General features: G+C 48.5%; 1 protein-coding gene across 1 annotated transcript in view; it reads right to left on the bottom strand.

The window, feature by feature from the left end:
• Positions 1-18,606, bottom strand: part of LOC147112212 (protocadherin-16-like) — a 222,783-nt gene that overhangs the window by 126,930 nt on the left and 77,247 nt on the right. The window contains exon 6 of the mRNA XM_085998329.1: positions 17,832-18,019. Within this exon, the coding sequence (XP_085854455.1) occupies positions 17,832-18,019 (188 nt within the window). The remainder of the gene's footprint in view (positions 1-17,831; positions 18,020-18,606) is intronic.

Here is an 18,606-nt window from a genome sequence, read left to right as displayed (position 1 = left end):
GCCAATTTGCTCGTGGCTCAGGTAACAATCCAGAGATTATTACCTTTGAGGGTCTGCTTTTTAATTTGGATCCTAGCTCCTCAAACTCCCTCAGCAGAACCTCATTCCTAGTTCTACCTATGTCGTTGGTTCCTATGTGGACCCCGACAACTGGATCCTCCCCCTCCCACTACAAGTTCTCCTCCAGCCGCGAGGAGATGTCTTTAACCCTGGCACTGGGCAGGCAACACAACCTTCATAATGCTCGGTCGTAGCTGCAGAGAGCAGTATCTATCCCCCTGACTATACTGTCCCCTACCACAACTACATTCCCTTTCACTCCCCCCACTTGAATGGCCTCCTGCACCATGGTGTTCATCCATCCTGCAGGCTTTTCCCTCATCCACACAGGCAGCAAGGACCTCATACTGTTGGACAAGGGCAAAGGCAGATTCTCCTCCAGCACTGCACCTGGGGTCCCCTTACCTGCCTAAGTTGCAGTCACACCCTCCTGTCCCTGACCACTAACCAGACCTGTACCACTACCTAACCTAAGGGGTGTGACGGCCTCCTGGATCAAAGTGTCCAGGTAACTCTCCCCATCCCTGATGCCCTGCAATGTCTGCACCTCAGACTCCAGCTCAAAAACTCTGAGCTGAAGTTCCTCAAGATGCAGGCACTTACTGCAAATGTGGTTGTCCGGATCACACTGCTCTCCACAAACTCCCACGTGCTGCAGTTGTGGCACACCACCTGCACTGCCATCCCTGTATGACCTTGTTTTATTTAATTAAATTTGTAATTAGGTAACTTAGTTTACAGTGTAGTTTCTTGACTACTTACTTGATCTCGCTTAAGTTAAGGGTACTGAAATTAAATATCTACCTGTAACACAAAGTACTACAAGTAGTGTAGGGAAAAGCAGCAACTCCTTCCCCCCTTCTCCAAATTCCCACTCTTTCCAAATTCCCAAATAAAACACTCTGTTCAAGTCCACTCCATTTAATCCCGCTCTGTGCAGACTTCTTCTTTGAAGAAGTAACAGAAAGAGTAGACAAGGGTCATGCAATAGATGTAGTATATTTGGATTTTTCAAAGGGGAGTATAGCTAATACAGAGGAGGGCTGTGACAAAATACAGGAAATATAGAAACATAGAAGATAGGAGCAGGAGTAGGCCATTCGGCCCCTCGAGCCTGCTCCGCCATTCAATGCGATCATGGCTGATCATCCAAATTCAGTACCCTGTCCCTGCTTTCTCCCCATATCCCTTGATCCCTTTAGCCTTAAGAAATATATTTAACTCCTTCTTGAATATATTTAATGAATTGGCCTCAACTGTCTTCTGTGGTAGAGAATTCCACAGGTTCACCACTCTCTGGGTGAAGAAATTCCTCCTCATCTCAGTCTTACATGACTTACCCTTATCCATTTCTTTGTTCCCCATTATAAATTCCCCTGATTCGTAGGTCCCTTGCAGTCAGAATCAGGGGAATTTATAATGGGGAACAAAGAAATGGCTGACCAACTAAATACATATTTTGGTTCTGTCTTCACAAAGGAGGACACAAATAACCTCCCAGAGATGCCGGGGAACATAGGGTCTGATGAAAGGGAGGAACTGAAAGAAATCAGTATTTGTAGGGAAATGGTGATAGGAAAATTGATGGGATTGAAGGCCGATAAATCCCCAGGGCCTGATAATCTACATCCTAGGTGTAGTGTATGTGCCTTTAAGAGCCCCAGGTGTGCTGTAATGCCGGTAATTGCCACTCGGGCTATATAAGCCTGTATATTGTGTATATCCGTTAGAACCCCCCCCCAGACTTTGCTTAGTAAATACCTATGAACCAACTCCTGTCTTCAGTGTCTTTATCAACACACGGACACTACAGTGGCGACGAAGTGGAAACGGACTTACCTGCAATTCGGCAGCACCTCAACGACATCGATTCCTCGGGCATCCAGAAGACTCAAGGAAGTGAGAGAAGCTGTGTTTTCACCAGCTGGCCAAGCTGGTGGCAGGTACTGCGCTAATCCTTCCTGGGCGTCAGGCTGGGGCTCCAGTGGCTGGCTCTACAGCTGAGACAGGCAGCGAAATCGGAGGCAAGCAATAACGGACTGGGAGGGAGCACTCGGGAAACGGCCGGCATGGCAAGCAGGTCAGCGTTCAGACCTGGAGAGAAACTCCGGCGGGAACGAGTCTCCGACAGTAAATAAAAAAAATAATAAAGAACGGAAACCGCAGTAAACAGCGTTGTCATCGGCAGCAGCGGTGGGAAAGCACGGGAAGCGCCATATCTTTGCTGCAGAAAAGAAAAAAAAGCGCGGGAAGCGCCATATCTTTTCTGAAATGCCTAAGTCTGGCAATATTGATGCTTTTGATAGCGAAATAGAGGATTGGACCACATACGTGGAAAGAGTAGAGGTATATTGCACTGCAAATGGAATAGAAGATGAAAAAAAAGCTTCAGTACTTCTGAACTTAATGGGCGCAAAGGCATACGGGCTGTTACGAAATTTAATCACTCCAGCCAAACCAAAGGACAAGAATTTTAAACAAATTGTTGATACCCTGCAGGAGCACTTAAACCCAACACCGCTGCTGATAGCGGAACGATTCAAGTTCTTCAAGAGAAATCAACACAAGAATGAAAGTAACGCTGATTACCTAACCGAATTATGAAAGCTATCAAAGTACAGGTAGACTATCCTTTATCCGAAAACCTCGGGACCAGCCGTGTTTCGGTTTTCGGAAAGTTTCTGATTTCGGAAGGTATTTTATAAGACTGGGAAATTTGTCGGGGTGGGTCGGCGGGGGGGTCGGGGGTGGGGGTCGGTGGTGGGGGTCGGCGGGAGTCGGCGGGGGGGTCGGCGGGGGTCCGCGGGGGGGTCGGCGGGAGTTGGGGTCGGCAGGAGGGGGGGGTCGGGGTCGGCGGGGGGTTGGCGGGGGTCGGGGTCGGCGGGTGGGTCGGCGGCGGGGGTCGGGGTCGTGCGCCACTCTGGTCATGTCGTGCGCACGACTTACGCTGAACGAAAAAACCTTCGGTTTCTGGAGGGTTTCGGTTTTCGGAAGTTCGGATAAAAGGTAGTCTACCTGTACTGCCAATTCGAGGCAGGACTATCAGATTATCTTCAAGACAAATTCCTTTGCGGTCTCTTAAGTGAAGGAACACAAAAAAGGCTGCTTTCTGAAAAAGATTTAACATTGGACAAAGCTTTCAATATGGCTGTATCATATGAAGCAGCAGCAAGAGGAGCTGCAGAGATACAACAAAAGACACAGGACTTCGGCACCCATGAAATGACACAGGGTTTCGAAAGATGTTATCGCTGCAGCAGATCCACCCATAACCAGAGGGACTGCTGGTTCAAGGACAAAGCATGCAGGCAATGCGGAAAGATTGGACACATTGCACGGGTATGCCGATCTGGACAAAATAAATCCACAGACAGAAAAAAAAAAATCAATAAAGAAAAGTACAGGAAGGTACAAATGATGACGGACAGTAGCTCCGAAGACCAGAAGAGCGATAACGACTTCGAAAACAAGAGACTAAGCTGTCTCAAATTATATAATGTACTTGCCAAAGATGATTACCAAACCATTTGGGTTACCCTCACGATAGCAGGGTCCCCAGTTAAAATGGAGCTAGATACAGGATCAGCTCTAACCGTAATAAATCGACGGGATTACGAGAGGCTATTTTCGCATATACCTCTAAAAGACACATCCATTATCTTAAAAACATATACGGGGCAGAAAGTATACCCCAAAGGAAAAATAAGGGTGCCTGTTGTATACAACGGCAAAGAAATACAAAAGTTGTATTTATACATTTTACAAGATGGTGGTCCACCGTTGTTGGGACGTGAATGGATCAGAAAGATACGTTTAGACTGGCACTCCATTCAGGCACTGACGGTGACCAGTAAGAAAAAAAACAATGATGACATCATACCTGAACGATTAAAAGACATCTTGGCCAACGCCAAAGAAGTGTTTCAAGAGAAACTAGGAACCTTGAAAGGCATCACTGCCTCAATAAAAGTGGAAGATGCAGCAATTCCCAAATTTTTTAAGGCAAGACCGGTGCCATACGTAATACGTCCAGCAGTCGAGGCAGAGCTGGAGAATTTGGAAAAAGCAGGCGTATTATCCAAAATAGATTGGAGCGAGTGGGCAACACCCATTGTTCCAGTCATGAAAAAAGCATTGAATAAAGATAAATCTGAAGAACAGAGGAAAATTCGCATCTGTGGGGACTTTAAGGTGACTGTAAACCCGGTCCTTCACACGATACAGTATCCTCTTCCGAGGATAGAAGATATTTTCGCCTCACTCGCCGGAGGGAAACGTTTCACCAAAATTGACTTGGCACAGGCATATCTACAGATGGAGGTTGAGGAGGCCTCTAAAAAGTATCTCACGATAAACACACACAAAGGCCTGTACCAGTACAATCGACTGGTTTTTGGAGTAGCATCAGCTCCAGCTATCTGGCAAAGAGCTATGGAGCAAGTCCTGCAAGGGATTCCGGGGACTCAATGCTACCTAGACGACATCCTTGTAACAGGAGAAAACGACAATGAGCATCTTGCCAATTTGGAGCAGGTGCTCACTAGGCTGAAAGAACGGGGCCTACGAGCGAATCGCCCCAAGTGCGAATTTTTCCAAAATCAGATATCATATTGTGGCCACATAATTAATAATGAAGGGTTGCATAAGTCACCTGAAAAAATTGAAGCGGTCATAAAAGCCCCAGCACCTGAAAATGTTTCACAATTAAGGTCGTTCCTGGGATTAATAAATTACTATCATAAATTTTTACCGAACTTATCAACTCTTCTACACCCTCTTAATGAACTTCTACAAACAGGAGTGATTTGGAAATGGAACGAAGACTGTAAACGTGCCTTCCATAAATGCAAAGACTTAATCACATCCGAAGAAGTTTTGGCTCATTACAACCCATCACTGCCAATCAGACTGGCGTGCGATGCATCCCCTTACGGCATAGGAGCAGTATTATCCCATAAATTCCCCGATGGCTCAGAACGGCCGATAGCTTTTGCGTCACGCTCATTAAACTCAGCTGAGCGTAACTATGCCCAAATCGACAGGGAAGCACTCAGCCTGGTATGGGGAGTGAAGAAATTCAACCATTACCTACACGGATAAAAATTTACCTTGTTGACTGACCATCAACCCCTCATCTCCATATTCAACCCTAAAAAAGGTGTTCCCATTATGACAGCGCAAAGGCTACAGAGGTGGTCCCTTTTTCTAGGGGCACACCAATACAACATAGAATACAAAGGATCAAAACAGCATGGGAATGCTGATGGTTTATCGCGCCTACCGTTGCCAACGGTAGAAGAGGCACCTACAGTAGACCCAGTAGAGATGTTCCACTCTACCATAGTGGAATGTCTACCAGTAACAAATTCTGCCATTGAAAGGGAGACGAGAAATGACCCGACTCTCTCACGGGTCTACGATTTAACAGTGAAGGGATGGCCAGCACATGGCAAGCCACTGTTGCCAGCATTCTTGCAAAGAAGAGAACAGCTGTCAGTGTGCCGAGGAACCTTGATGTGTGGATCCAGAGTGGTAATTCCACCCAAACTCCAGGATAAAGTGCTAAAGGAGCTTCACGAGGGGCATCTGGGTGGAGTGAAAATGAAGAACCTAGCTAGGGCGTTTGTATGGTGGCCAGGTATCGATGGAGACATCGAAGAAATGACCAAGAGCTGCCTAGGATGCCAGAAGGTCCAAAACGCTCCACCACAAGCCCCTCTACATCCATGGGAGTGGCCCTCATCTCCCTGGCAAAGGGTGCACATCGACTTTGCTGGTCCATTTATGGACTCAATGTTCTTAATCGCGGTTGATGCACACTCCAAATGGCCGGAGGTAATAAAGATGTCCTCCACCACCACGGAAAAAACCATCACAGTATTAAGGACCATATTTGCCAGGAATGGGCTGCTGGAACAGATATGTTCTGATAATGGACCGCAATTTGTGTCCGAAGAATTCAGAAAGTTCTTAAAAACAATGGGGTTAAGCACTACACGTCCGCGCCATACCATCCCGCCACCAATGGATTGGCTGAAAGGTTTGTCCAGACCTTCAAGAAGGCCATAAAGGCCATGGGTAATGAAGACATAAAACTTCAGCACAAGGTGGATAACTTCTTATTCGCATACAGGAATGCAACACATATGGTTACCAACCAAACTCCTGCCATGATGTTCTTCAATAGAAACCTAAGATGCCGGCTGGATTTGGTCAAGCCCAACATCAGAAGGGACGTGGAGAACCGGCAGTTTCAAGGCATGAATGAAAGGCCAACTAGAACCTTCCAGATAGGTCAACAAGTATTGGCCCAGGACTACCGTACCGAGAAATGGCAGCCTGGAACCATCTGCACACGACTAGGACCACTGATGTATGCCGTGGACATCGGAGAAAGCATAATAAGGCGCCATGCTGACCAAATCATAAAGTCATCCGAAAAGGGACAACCTACACCACCACTCTATACATCTAACGATGAAGTAGAGATACCCATATCTACCTCCGATCCGGTGATACTGGAGCCCGATGAACCCGACACTGGCCTTCAAGCCGAATCAGCCTTGCCAGAAGAACCTACTACACCACCAGAAACTACTACACCCCCGAGGCGTTATCCGGACCGAGTCAGGAAGCCTCCTGAGAGACTGACTTATAATTAATTAACTACAGCAATGTATATTATTTTGCTTATAACATGTAATTAATAATTACTTAAAATATGATGTACTGGTTAGCTAAAAGGGGAGGAATTGTAGTGTATGTGCCTTTAAGAGCCCCAGGTGTGCTGTAATGCCGGTAATTGCCACTCGGGCTATATAAGCCTGTATATTGTGTATATCCATTAGAACCCCCCCCCAGACTTTGCTTAGTAAATACCTATGAACCAACTCCTGTCTTCAGTGTCTTTATCAACACACGGACACTACACTAGGATACTTAAGGAAGAGGCCTTAGAAATAGTAGATGCATTGCTGATCATCTTCCAACATTCGATGGAATCTGGAACAGTACCCATGGATTGGAGGGTAGCTAATGTTACCACTCTATTCAAAAAAGGTGGTAGAGAGAAAACGGGGAATTACAGATCAGTAAGCCTGACATCGGTAGTGGGGAAAATGCTAGAGTCCATTATAAAAGATGTAATAGCAGAGCACTTGGAAAACAATGACAGGATCGGACAAAGTCAACATGGATTCACAAAAGGTAAATCGTGCTTGACTAATCTACTGGAATTTTTTGAGGATGTAACTGGTAGAATAGATAAGGGAGAACCAGTGGATGTGGTGTATTTGGACCATCAGAAGGCTTTCGATAAGGACCCACATAAGAGATTAGCGTGTAAAGTTAAAGCACAAGGGATTGGGGGCAAGGTACTGACTTGGATAGAGAACTGGTTGGCAGACAGGAAGCAAAGAGTTGGAATAAACAGGTCTTTTTCCGAGTGGCAGGCAGTGACTAGTGGGGTACCGCAGGGATCGGTCCTTGGGCCCCAGCTATTCACAATATATATTAATGATCTAGACAAGGGAACTAGATGTAATATCTCCAAATTTGCAGATGACACAAAGCTGGGTGGGCGTGTGTGCTGTGAGGAGGATGTCGAGAAACTCCAGGATGATTTGGACATGTTGGGTGATTGGGCAGAAACATGGCAGATGCAATATAACGTGGATAAATGTGAGGTTGTCCACTTTGGTGGCAAAAACAGGAAGGCAGATTATTATCTAAATGGCAATAGATTGGGAAAAGGGGAAGTGCAACGAGACCTGGGTGTCCTTGTGCACCAGTCGCTGAAGGTAAGCAGGCAGGTGCAGCAGGCGGTTAAGAAGACAAATGGTATGTTGGCCTTCGTAGCGCGAGGGTTTGAGTAAAGGAACAAGGATGTCTTGCTGCAGTTGGACAGGGCCTTGGTGAGACCACATCTTGAGTATTGTGTGCAGTTTTGGTCGCCTTATCTGAGGAAGGATGTTCTTGCCATGGAGGGAGTGCAGCGAAGATTCACCAGACTGATACCTGGGATGGCAGGAATGACGTATGAGGAGAGATTGGGTCGATTGGGCTTGTACTCGCTAGAGTTTAGAAGAATGAGAGGTGATCTCATTGAAACTTATAAAATTCTGACAGGACTGGACAGACTAGATGCAGGAAGGATGTTTCCGATGGTCGGATAGTCCAGAACCAGGGGACACAGTCTAAGGATAAAGGGTAAGCCATTTAGGACAGAAATTAGGAGGAATTTCTTCACCCAGAGAGTGGTGAACCTGTGGAACTCTCTACCACAGAAGGCGGTGGAGGCCAGTTCATTAAATATATTCAAGAAGGAGTTGGATATATTTCTTAAGGCTAAAGGGTTCAAGGGATATGGGGAGAAAGCAGCGACCGGGTACTGAATTTGGATGATCAGCCATGATCGCATTGAATAGCGGAGCAGGCTCGAGGTGCCGAATGGCCTACTCCTGCTCCTATCTTCTATGTTTCTATGTTTCTTAGACTGTGACCCCTGGTTCTGGACTCCCCCGCCATCGGGAACAGCCTTCCTGCATCTAGTCTGTCTAGTCCTGTTAGAATTTTATAAGTTTCAATGAGGTCCCCTCTCACTCTTCTAAACTCTAGCGAATATAAGCCTAATCAACCCAATCTCTCTTCATACGTCATTCCTGCCATCCCAGGTATCAGTCTGGTGAATCTTCGCTGCACTCCCTCCATGGCAAGAACATCCTTCCTCAGATAAGGCAACCAAAACTGCACACAATACTCAAGGTGTGGCCTCACCAAGGCCCTGTACAACTGTAGCAAGACATCCTTGCTCCTGTACTCGAATCCTCTCGCTATGAAGGCCAACATACCATTTGCCTTCTTAACTGCCTGCTGCACCTGCATGCTTACCTTCAGCGACTGGTGCACAAGGGATCTGGGGTACATCAACCGCCCATCACCCATCACCCGCCCATCGCCCGCCTGGTTTACACTTGAGATGAAAATCGCTCCCTGTGTAAACCTTAAATACAAAATGGCGATCAAGTTGGGAGAGAATCGGAATTTCACTGCACAGAGTCCCCAGAGCTTGAAAATACAGTGTGACCGCTGACGTGAAAAAGCTGAATGGGAAATGTTGACATAGGGATTTACAATGGTAAGTACTGATAGAAAAGTGTGACAATAGGAAGTAGGATTTCTGAACATGAAGTGCATGTCCTGAGCAAGACTTTTAATCATTTACACATAAGTTGCTTTTACTTTTTCTCCTAAACTCTCTAAAGTGGAGACGAGCTTCTGTCATTTAACTTGTGGAAAGTCAGCGAGGGTGAATGGGTTGACGGACTTTCAACCAGCCTCCAAGTACAAGGAACAAAGCAATGCACTGACAGGTGTCAGTCACACTCCCAGTGTCACACTCACTGTGTCACACTCACTGTGTCACACTCACTGTGTCACACTCACTGTGTCACACTCACAGTGTCACACTCACTGTGTCACACTCACACTGTCACATTCACTCTGTCACACTCACACTGTTGCACTCACACAGTCAGACTCACGCTCAGTGTCATACAGTGTCACGCTTATGCTCACACTCACAGTATCACAGTCACACTCAGTCAGTCTCACACACAGTGTCACACTCACAGTATCACACTCACACTCCAGCACACAGTGTCACACTAACAGTGTCACAATCAGTCAGTCTCAGTCACACTCACAGTGTCACACTCAGTCAGTCTCACAGTCACACTCACAGTGTCACACACACACACACATTCAGTCAGTCTCACAGTCACACTCAGTGTCACACTCACAGTGTCATACTCAGTCAGTCTCAGTCACACTCAGTGTCACACTCAGTGTCACACTCAGTCAGTCTCACAGTCACACTCACAGTGTCACACTCACAGTGTCACACTCAGTCAGTCTCACAGTCACACTCACAGTGTCACACACACACACACACATTCAGTCAGTCTCAGTCACACTCACAGTGTCACACTCAGTCAGTCTCACAGTCACATTCACAGTGTCACACTCAGTGTCACACTCAGTCAGTCTCAGTCACACTCACAGTGTCACACTCACAGTGTCACACTCACAGTGTCACACTCAGTCAGTCTCACAGTCACACTCACAGTGTCATACTCACACACACATTCAGTCAGTCTCAGTCACACTCACAGTGTCACACTCAGTCAGTCTCACAGTCACATTCAGTGTCACACTCAGTGTCACACTCAGTCAGTCTCAGTCACACTCAGTGTCACACTCACAGTGTCACACTCACAGTGTCACACTCAGTCAGTCTCACAGTCACACTCACAGTGTCACACACACACACACATTCAGTCAGTCTCACAGTCACACTCAGTGTCACACTCACAGTGTCATACTCAGTCAGTCTCAGTCACACTCAGTGTCACACTCAGTGTCACACTCAGTCAGTCTCACAGTCACACTCACAGTGTCACACTCACAGTGTCACACTCAGTCAGTCTCACAGTCACACTCACAGTGTCACACACACACACACACATTCAGTCAGTCTCAGTCACACTCACAGTGTCACACTCAGTCAGTCTCACAGTCACATTCACAGTGTCACACTCAGTGTCACACTCAGTCAGTCTCAGTCACACTCACAGTGTCACACTCACAGTGTCACACTCAGTCAGTCTCACAGTCACACTCACAGTGTCATACTCACACACACATTCAGTCAGTCTCAGTCACACTCACAGTGTCACACTCAGTCAGTCTCACAGTCACATTCAGTGTCACACTCAGTGTCACACTCAGTCAGTCTCAGTCACACTCAGTGTCACACTCACAGTGTCACACTCACAGTGTCACACTCAGTCAGTCTCACAGTCACACTCACAGTGTCACACACACACACACATTCAGTCAGTCTCACAGTCACACTCAGTGTCACACTCACAGTGTCATACTCAGTCAGTCTCAGTCACACTCAGTGTCACACTCAGTGTCACACTCAGTCAGTCTCACAGTCACACTCACAGTGTCACACTCACAGTGTCACACTCAGTCAGTCTCACAGTCACACTCACAGTGTCACACACACACACACACATTCAGTCAGTCTCAGTCACACTCACAGTGTCACACTCAGTCAGTCTCACAGTCACATTCACAGTGTCACACTCAGTGTCACACTCAGTCAGTCTCAGTCACACTCACAGTGTCACACTCACAGTGTCACACTCAGTCAGTCTCACAGTCACACTCACAGTGTCATACTCACACACACATTCAGTCAGTCTCAGTCACACTCACAGTGTCACACTCAGTCAGTCTCACAGTCACATTCAGTGTCACACTCAGTGTCACACTCAGTCAGTCTCAGTCACACTCAGTGTCACACTCACAGTGTCACACTCACAGTGTCACACTCAGTCAGTCTCACAGTCACACTCACAGTGTCACACACACACACACATTCAGTCAGTCTCACAGTCACACTCAGTGTCACACTCACAGTGTCATACTCAGTCAGTCTCAGTCACACTCAGTGTCACACTCAGTGTCACACTCAGTCACACTCAGTGTCACACTCACAGTGTCACACTCACAGTGTCACACTCAGTCAGTCTCACAGTCACACTCACAGTGTCACACACACACACACACATTCAGTCAGTCTCAGTCACACTCACAGTGTCACACTCAGTCAGTCTCACAGTCACATTCACAGTGTCACACTCAGTGTCACACTCAGTCAGTCTCAGTCACACTCACAGTGTCACACTCACAGTGTCACACTCACAGTGTCACACTCAGTCAGTCTCACAGTCACACTCACAGTGTCATACTCACACACACATTCAGTCAGTCTCAGTCACACTCACAGTGTCACACTCAGTCAGTCTCACAGTCACATTCAGTGTCACACTCAGTGTCACACTCAGTCAGTCTCAGTCACACTCAGTGTCACACTCACAGTGTCACACTCACAGTGTCACACTCAGTCAGTCTCACAGTCACACTCACAGTGTCATACTCACACACACATTCAGTCAGTCTCACAGTCACACTCACAGTGTCACACTCACAGTGTCACATTCAGTCAGTCTCACATTTACACTGAATGCCACAAACCAGCCGAGTTTGATGAGACCAATTCTTCTAAAAATCTAACTGAAAACAATTGAGGAATGAACAGAAATTAAAATAAAATATTTATCTGATGAAGTGAGAGAGTTAAATATTTGTCCACAAAGAAAGCAAATAAGACTCTGTATTAACAATCTTGTGTTGTTTATTTCTATGATGTTCTGAAGGATTAGTTGAACTAATACACATGCCCCAGATTGGCTGCTTTCAAGTGTAGTTTCTGCAGGTTTAAATCACACAGAAGGATTCTTGGCGTGTGAGCGCCGTGTTTATCAGGGCCCAGCTGTCCCCATTAGATGTCCAAACCCGTTGGATGAAGGGGATTTTGAGGTTCTGTGCACTGAAATCTGTTTGTGTATTTTCCATGAATTTTGCCAATGATGAAGGGATATTAGAAAGTGGCGACAGAACCTTTTCACACTCCCCTGCTCAGCTCCAAATCTTCCATCGACACTTTCATCTTCTGTCGATATTCTCAGTGTGAAATAGGGACACCTCACAGTGCCTTCTACTCTACATAGAAACATAGAAACATAGAAGATAGGAGCAGGAGTAGGCCATTCGGCCCCTCGAGCCTGCTCCGCCATTCAATGAGATCATGGCTGATCATCCAAATTCAGTACCCTGTCCCTGCCTTCTCCCCATATCCCTTGATCCCTTTAGCTTTAAGAAATATATCCAACTCCTTCTTGAATATATTTAATGAATTGGCTTCGACGGCCTTCTGTGGTAGAGAATTCCACAGGTTCACCACTCTCTGGGTGAAGAAATTCCTCCTCATCTCAGTCCTAAATGGCTTACCCCTTATCCTTAGACTGTGACCCCTGGTTCTGGACTCCCCCGCCATCGGGAACATCCTTCCTGCATCTAGTCTGTCTAGTCCTGTTAGAATTTTATAAGTTTCAATGAGATCCCCTCTCATTCTTCTAAACTCTAGCGAATATAAGCTTATTAACCCAATCTCTCCTCATACGTCACTCCCGCCATCCCAGGTATCAGCCTGGCGAATCCCCGCTGCACTCCCTCCATGGCAAGAATTCTCCCATTCCGTGTCAAATAATCCTTCAAGCCAGTGGCTTCATGAGTAGTGAGATCCCGGCAGAAAGAATTTCATTTCTACAGCGCCTTTCACCTCCTCAAACATCCCCAAGCACTTTACAGCCAATGAGGTCGTTCTAAGTGTAGTCACTGTTGCGATGTAGGAACCGTGGCCGTCAACTTTCATCCTTCAATCAACATCACTAAAAGACTTTGGCTGCAAAGTCTTTGGGAGAAAAATTTGGTTGCATTGCGCCTCTCGTTAGCATCTAGCGCCCGGGCGCGGCGCCGCTAACGCCTCCCGCGAAATTCAGCGGAAGGTTAGCGGCGGCGGTAACCAGTAGCGTCCCATGGTGTTGTGCCTCCGGCGATGACGTCATTACCATGCGCAGCGCCCCGGCCGCTAACTTGGCTCGCGCCTCCTGACCTATCGCTGGACGCCATGTCCGACTGGGTCAGGGGGGCGTTTTTCTGGTTGCGGCGGCGCAAATTAAAGGGCAGGTGCCGGGCGGCCATTTTTTTGGGCCGCCTGCCAGCACCTGCCCCCTCTCACCTCCTCCTGTGGGGTGCCGGCCGCGATTGGCCTTTTGCCGGCACCCTGCTCCCCGGTGGTCCAGTAGGGCCCCGGGTCGAGGCCCCTCCCCTTTAATCAGGGGAGGGGGGTCTGCAGTACCGCGGTACTATGCGTGGGGGTGCTCATTTTTTCGGGGCGCTAAAAGTAGCGCCCCAAAGGGGGCGCAAGCCAATATTTGCCTATTTCGTTCTTTCTTTCAATTTGCACACAGCAAGCTCGCACAGCAATGAGTTAAGTTACTGTTGTATCTGTGCTTTAATACGTTCAATCAAGCATGTAAACATAACATAAGAACATAAGAAGTAGGAGCAGGAGTAGGCCATATGGCCCCTCGGGCCTGCTCCGCCATTCAATAGGATCATGGCTGATCCGAATCTAGACTCACGTCCACTTCCCTGCCCTCTCCCCGTAACCCCTAATTCCCTTATCTGCTAGGAAACTGTCTATCTCCGTTTTAAATTTATTTAATGTCGCAGCTTCCACAGCTCTCTGGGGTAGCAAATTCCATAGATTTACTACCCTCTGAGTGAAGAAGTTTCTCCTCATCTCAGTTTTGAAAGGGCAGCCCCTTATTCTAAGATTATGTCCCCTAGTTCTAGTCACACCCATCAGTGGAAACATCCTCACCGCATCCACCCGATCAAGCCCCCTCACAATCTTATATGTTTCGATAAGATCGCCTCTCATTCTTCTGAACTCTAATGAGTAGAGGCCCAACCTACTCAACCTTTCCTCATACGTCAACCCCCTCATCTCCGGAATCAACCGAGTGAACCTTCTCTGAACCGCCTCAAGAGCAAGTATATCTTTTCTTAAATATGGAAACCAAAACTGCACGCAATATTCCAGGTGTGGCCTCACCAATACCCTGTATAACTGCAGCAAGACTTTCCTGTTTTTATACTCCATCCCCCTTGCAATAAAAGCCAAGATTCCACTGGCCTTCCTGATCACCTGCTGTACCTGCATACTAACTTTTTGTGTTTCATGCACCAGGACCCCCAGATCCCTTTGTACTGTAGCACTTTGCAGTTTCTCTCCATTTAGATAATAACTTGCTCTTTGATTTTTTTTCTGCCAAAGTGCATAACCTCACACTTTCCAATATTATATTCCATCTGCCAAATCTCTGCCCACTCACTTAGCCTGTCTATATCCTTTTGCAGGTTTTTTATGTCCTCCTCACTCATTGCTTTCCGTCCCATCTTTGTATCGTCGGCAAACTTGGATATGTTGCACTCGGTCCCTTCCTCCAAATCGTTAATATAGATTGTAAAACGTTGGGGTCCCAGCACTGACCCCTGCGGAACACCACTGGTTACTGATTGCCAGCCCAAGAACGAACCATTTATCCCAACTCTCTGTTTTCTGTTAGATAGCCAATCTTCCACCCATGCCAGTATATTACCCCCAATGCCGTGATTTTTTATCTTGATCAGTAATCTTTTGTGTGGAACCTTGTCAAATGCCTTTTGGAAGTCCAAATACACTACATCCACTGGTTCCCCTTTATCCACCCTGTATGTTACGTCCTCAAAGAATTCGAGCAAATTTGTCAAACATGACTTCCCCTTCATAAAACCATCTAACTCACTACATCTTTGGACTCCAAACTCTGGGGATCCTCACCCTCAATCCCTGGGGATCCACGCCTCCAAACCCTGGGAATCCTCACCCCCAAACCCTGGGGATCCACGCCCCCAAACCCTGGAGATCCTCACCCCCAAACCCTGGGGAGTCACACCCCCCAAACCCTGGGGATCCACACCCCCAAACCCTGGGGACCCTCACCCCCAAACCCTGGGGTTCCACTCCCCCAAACCCTGGAGATCCTCACCTCCCAAATCCTGGGGATCCTCACCCCCCAAACCCTGCGGATCCTCACCCCCAAATCCTGGAGATCCTCACCCCCCAAACCCTGGGGATCCTCACCCCCAAACCTTGGGGATCCTCACCCCCAAACCCTGGGGATTCCTCATCCCCAACCCCTGGGGATCCTCACCCCCCAAACCCTGGGGATCCTCACCCACAAACCCTGGGGATCCTCACCCCACAAACCCTGGGGATCCACACCCCCAAACCCTGGGGACCCTCATCCCCCAAACCCTGGGGATCCTCACCCCCAAACCCTGGGGATCCTCACCCCCAAACCCTGGGGATTCCTCATCCCCAAACCCTGGGGATTCCTCATCCCCAACCCCTGGGGATCCTCACCCCCAAACCCTGGGGATCCTCACCCCCAAACCCTGGGGATCCTCACCCCCAAACCCTGGGGATCCTCACCCCCAAACCCTGGGGACCCTCATCCCCCAAACCCTGGGGATCCTCACCCCCAAACCCTGGGGATTCCTCATCCTCAAACCCTGGGGATCCCTCATCCCCAACCCCTGGGGATCCTCACCCCCAAACCCTGGGGATCCTCACCCCCAAACCCTGGGGATCCTCACCCCCAAACACTGGGGATCCTCACCCCCAAACCCTGGGGACCCTCACCCCCAAACCCCTGGGGATCCACCCCCCCAAACCCTGGGGATCCTCACCCCCAAACCCCTGGGGACCCTCACCCTCAATCCCTGGGGATACACACCCCCAAACCCTGGGGATCCTCACCCCCAAACCCCTGGGGACCCTCACCTTCAATCCCTGGGATCCACACCCCCAAACCCTGGAGATCCACACCCCCAAACCCTGGGGAACCTCACCCTCAATCCCTGTGGATTCATGCCCCCAAACCCTGGGGACCCTCACCCTCAATCCCTGTGGATTCATGCCCCCAAACCCTGGGGACCCTCACCCTCAATCCCTGGGGATCCACACCCCCAAACCCCTGGGGATCCTCACCCCCAAACCCTGGGGACCCTCACCCCCAAACCCTGGGGATCCTCACCCCCAAACCCTGGAGATCCACACCCCCAAACCCTGGGGAACCTCACCCTCAATCCCTGTGGATTCATGCCCCCAAACCCTGGGGACCCTCACCCTCAATCCCTGGGGATCCACGCCCCCAAACCCTGGGAATCCTCACCCCCCAAACCCTGGGGATCCTCACCCCCAAACCCTGGGAATCCTCACCCCCAAACCCTGGGGATCCTCACCCCCAATCCCTGGGGATCCTCACCCCCAAACCCCTGGGGATCCTCACCCCCAAACCCTGGGGATCCTCACTAACCTGTCCTAATATTTCTTCGGCTGGGTCATCATTTCCGATTGTGTGTTGATGGTTATAATGAAGTCTGCACACCACGTAAAAGAGAATGTGCTGAGATTTAGGGGGGAAAATTCAATTGTTTGCGCCTCCCATTAGCGCCTTAAGAGGGCGCTAATGGGGCGCAAAGCAACTAGCGCCCGTGCGCGGTGATGTTTGCGCCGCTTGCGAAATTAACTAGACATTTTGTGGCGGCGCTAAACACTACCGCCACGATCTCCTGCGCCGGCAGATTGTGACGTCAGTCGAGTGCGCAACGCCCCTTTAGCGCCCCGGACTGGATATTAAGTGGCGCCCCCTGCCCTACCACCTGCCGCTAGCAACGACAGGTTGAGGGGAGCGTTATGCTGTCCGAAAGGGACGGAGGAGCGCTATTTAAAGGCGACCGCTTCCTGCCTTTTTTTGTTGGTGACACTTTTGCACCACGCATTCTGAGAGAGAGAGAGAAACTTCTGGAGAGATTCAACGCTGTGTGAAGGAGTTTTGAGTACTGAGCAGCACTTTGCAGGTTCATTTTGATTTGCCCTTCCTTGCTTCGCAGCGCTCTGAGGTAGCGCCTCACTCCTCGGCTTTTGCGCCTTAAGACAGGTGTGAAGCGCCAGATTTAGCGCTCCAATCACCTCCAGGGGCGATAAAAGCCAAGTTTGCTGTCGGCGACGATAATTAGCGCCAGGCGCTAAACTTTGCGCACGGCCGATAATGGCGCCCCAAACGGGGCGATACCAAATTTTTCCCCCTTAGTGCTGTGTTTGACCTGACTGATATCTGACCTCTGACCCTGCTGGATGAACTCTGTGTGACACAGGGGCTGGAGTCCGTGACTGATCTTACCTGAAGAACAAGCTCCTTTCCCATTGGCACATTGGTGAAAACGGGAGAATTATCGTTCTCGTCCAACACCATCATGTAGACTGATCCCGTGACGCTGCGTGGAGGCGTGCCACCATCTTGAACCACCACAGTTACCTGGTGGCTGGCCTGATCCTCTCGGTCAAGGGTCACCTTCGAGCTCATCTCACCTGGAAGCAAAATGAAAGGAATTCACAGGTGCTTCAACAAATGAGAAATGAATGGGACTGAAAGCCGATAAATCCCCTGGACCTGATGGCCTACATCCTCGGGTTTTGAAAGAGGTGGCTGTAGAGATAGTGGATGCATTGCTTATCATTTTTCAAAATTCCATAGATTCTAGAATGGTTCCTGCAGATTGGAAGGTAGCAAATGTAACCCCACTATTTAAGAAAGGAGGGAGAGAGAAAACGAGGAACTACAGACCAGTTAGCCTGACATCAGTAGTAGGGAAAATGCTAGAATCTATTATTAAGGATGTGGTAACAGAGCACTTAGAAAATAATAATAGGATTGGGCAGTCAACACGGATTTATGAAAGGGAAATCGTGTTTGACAAATCTGTGAAGAGTTTTTTGAGGTTGTAACTAGCAGAATAGATAAGGGGGAACCAGTGGATGTGGTGTATTTGGATTTTCAGAAGGCATTCGATAAGGTGCCACACAGGAGGCTATTAAACAAAATTAGGGCTCATGGGATTGGGGGTAATGTGCTAGCATGGATTGAGGATAGGTTAACGGACAGAAAACAGAGAGTA

Source organism: Somniosus microcephalus, chromosome 10 (genome assembly GCF_052327205.1).
Source record: "Somniosus microcephalus isolate GS21.2 chromosome 10, FLI_Smic_1.0, whole genome shotgun sequence".
NCBI classification, from domain to species: domain Eukaryota; kingdom Metazoa; phylum Chordata; class Chondrichthyes; order Squaliformes; family Somniosidae; genus Somniosus; species Somniosus microcephalus.
This window is presented reverse-complemented; position numbering and strand designations above follow the sequence as displayed.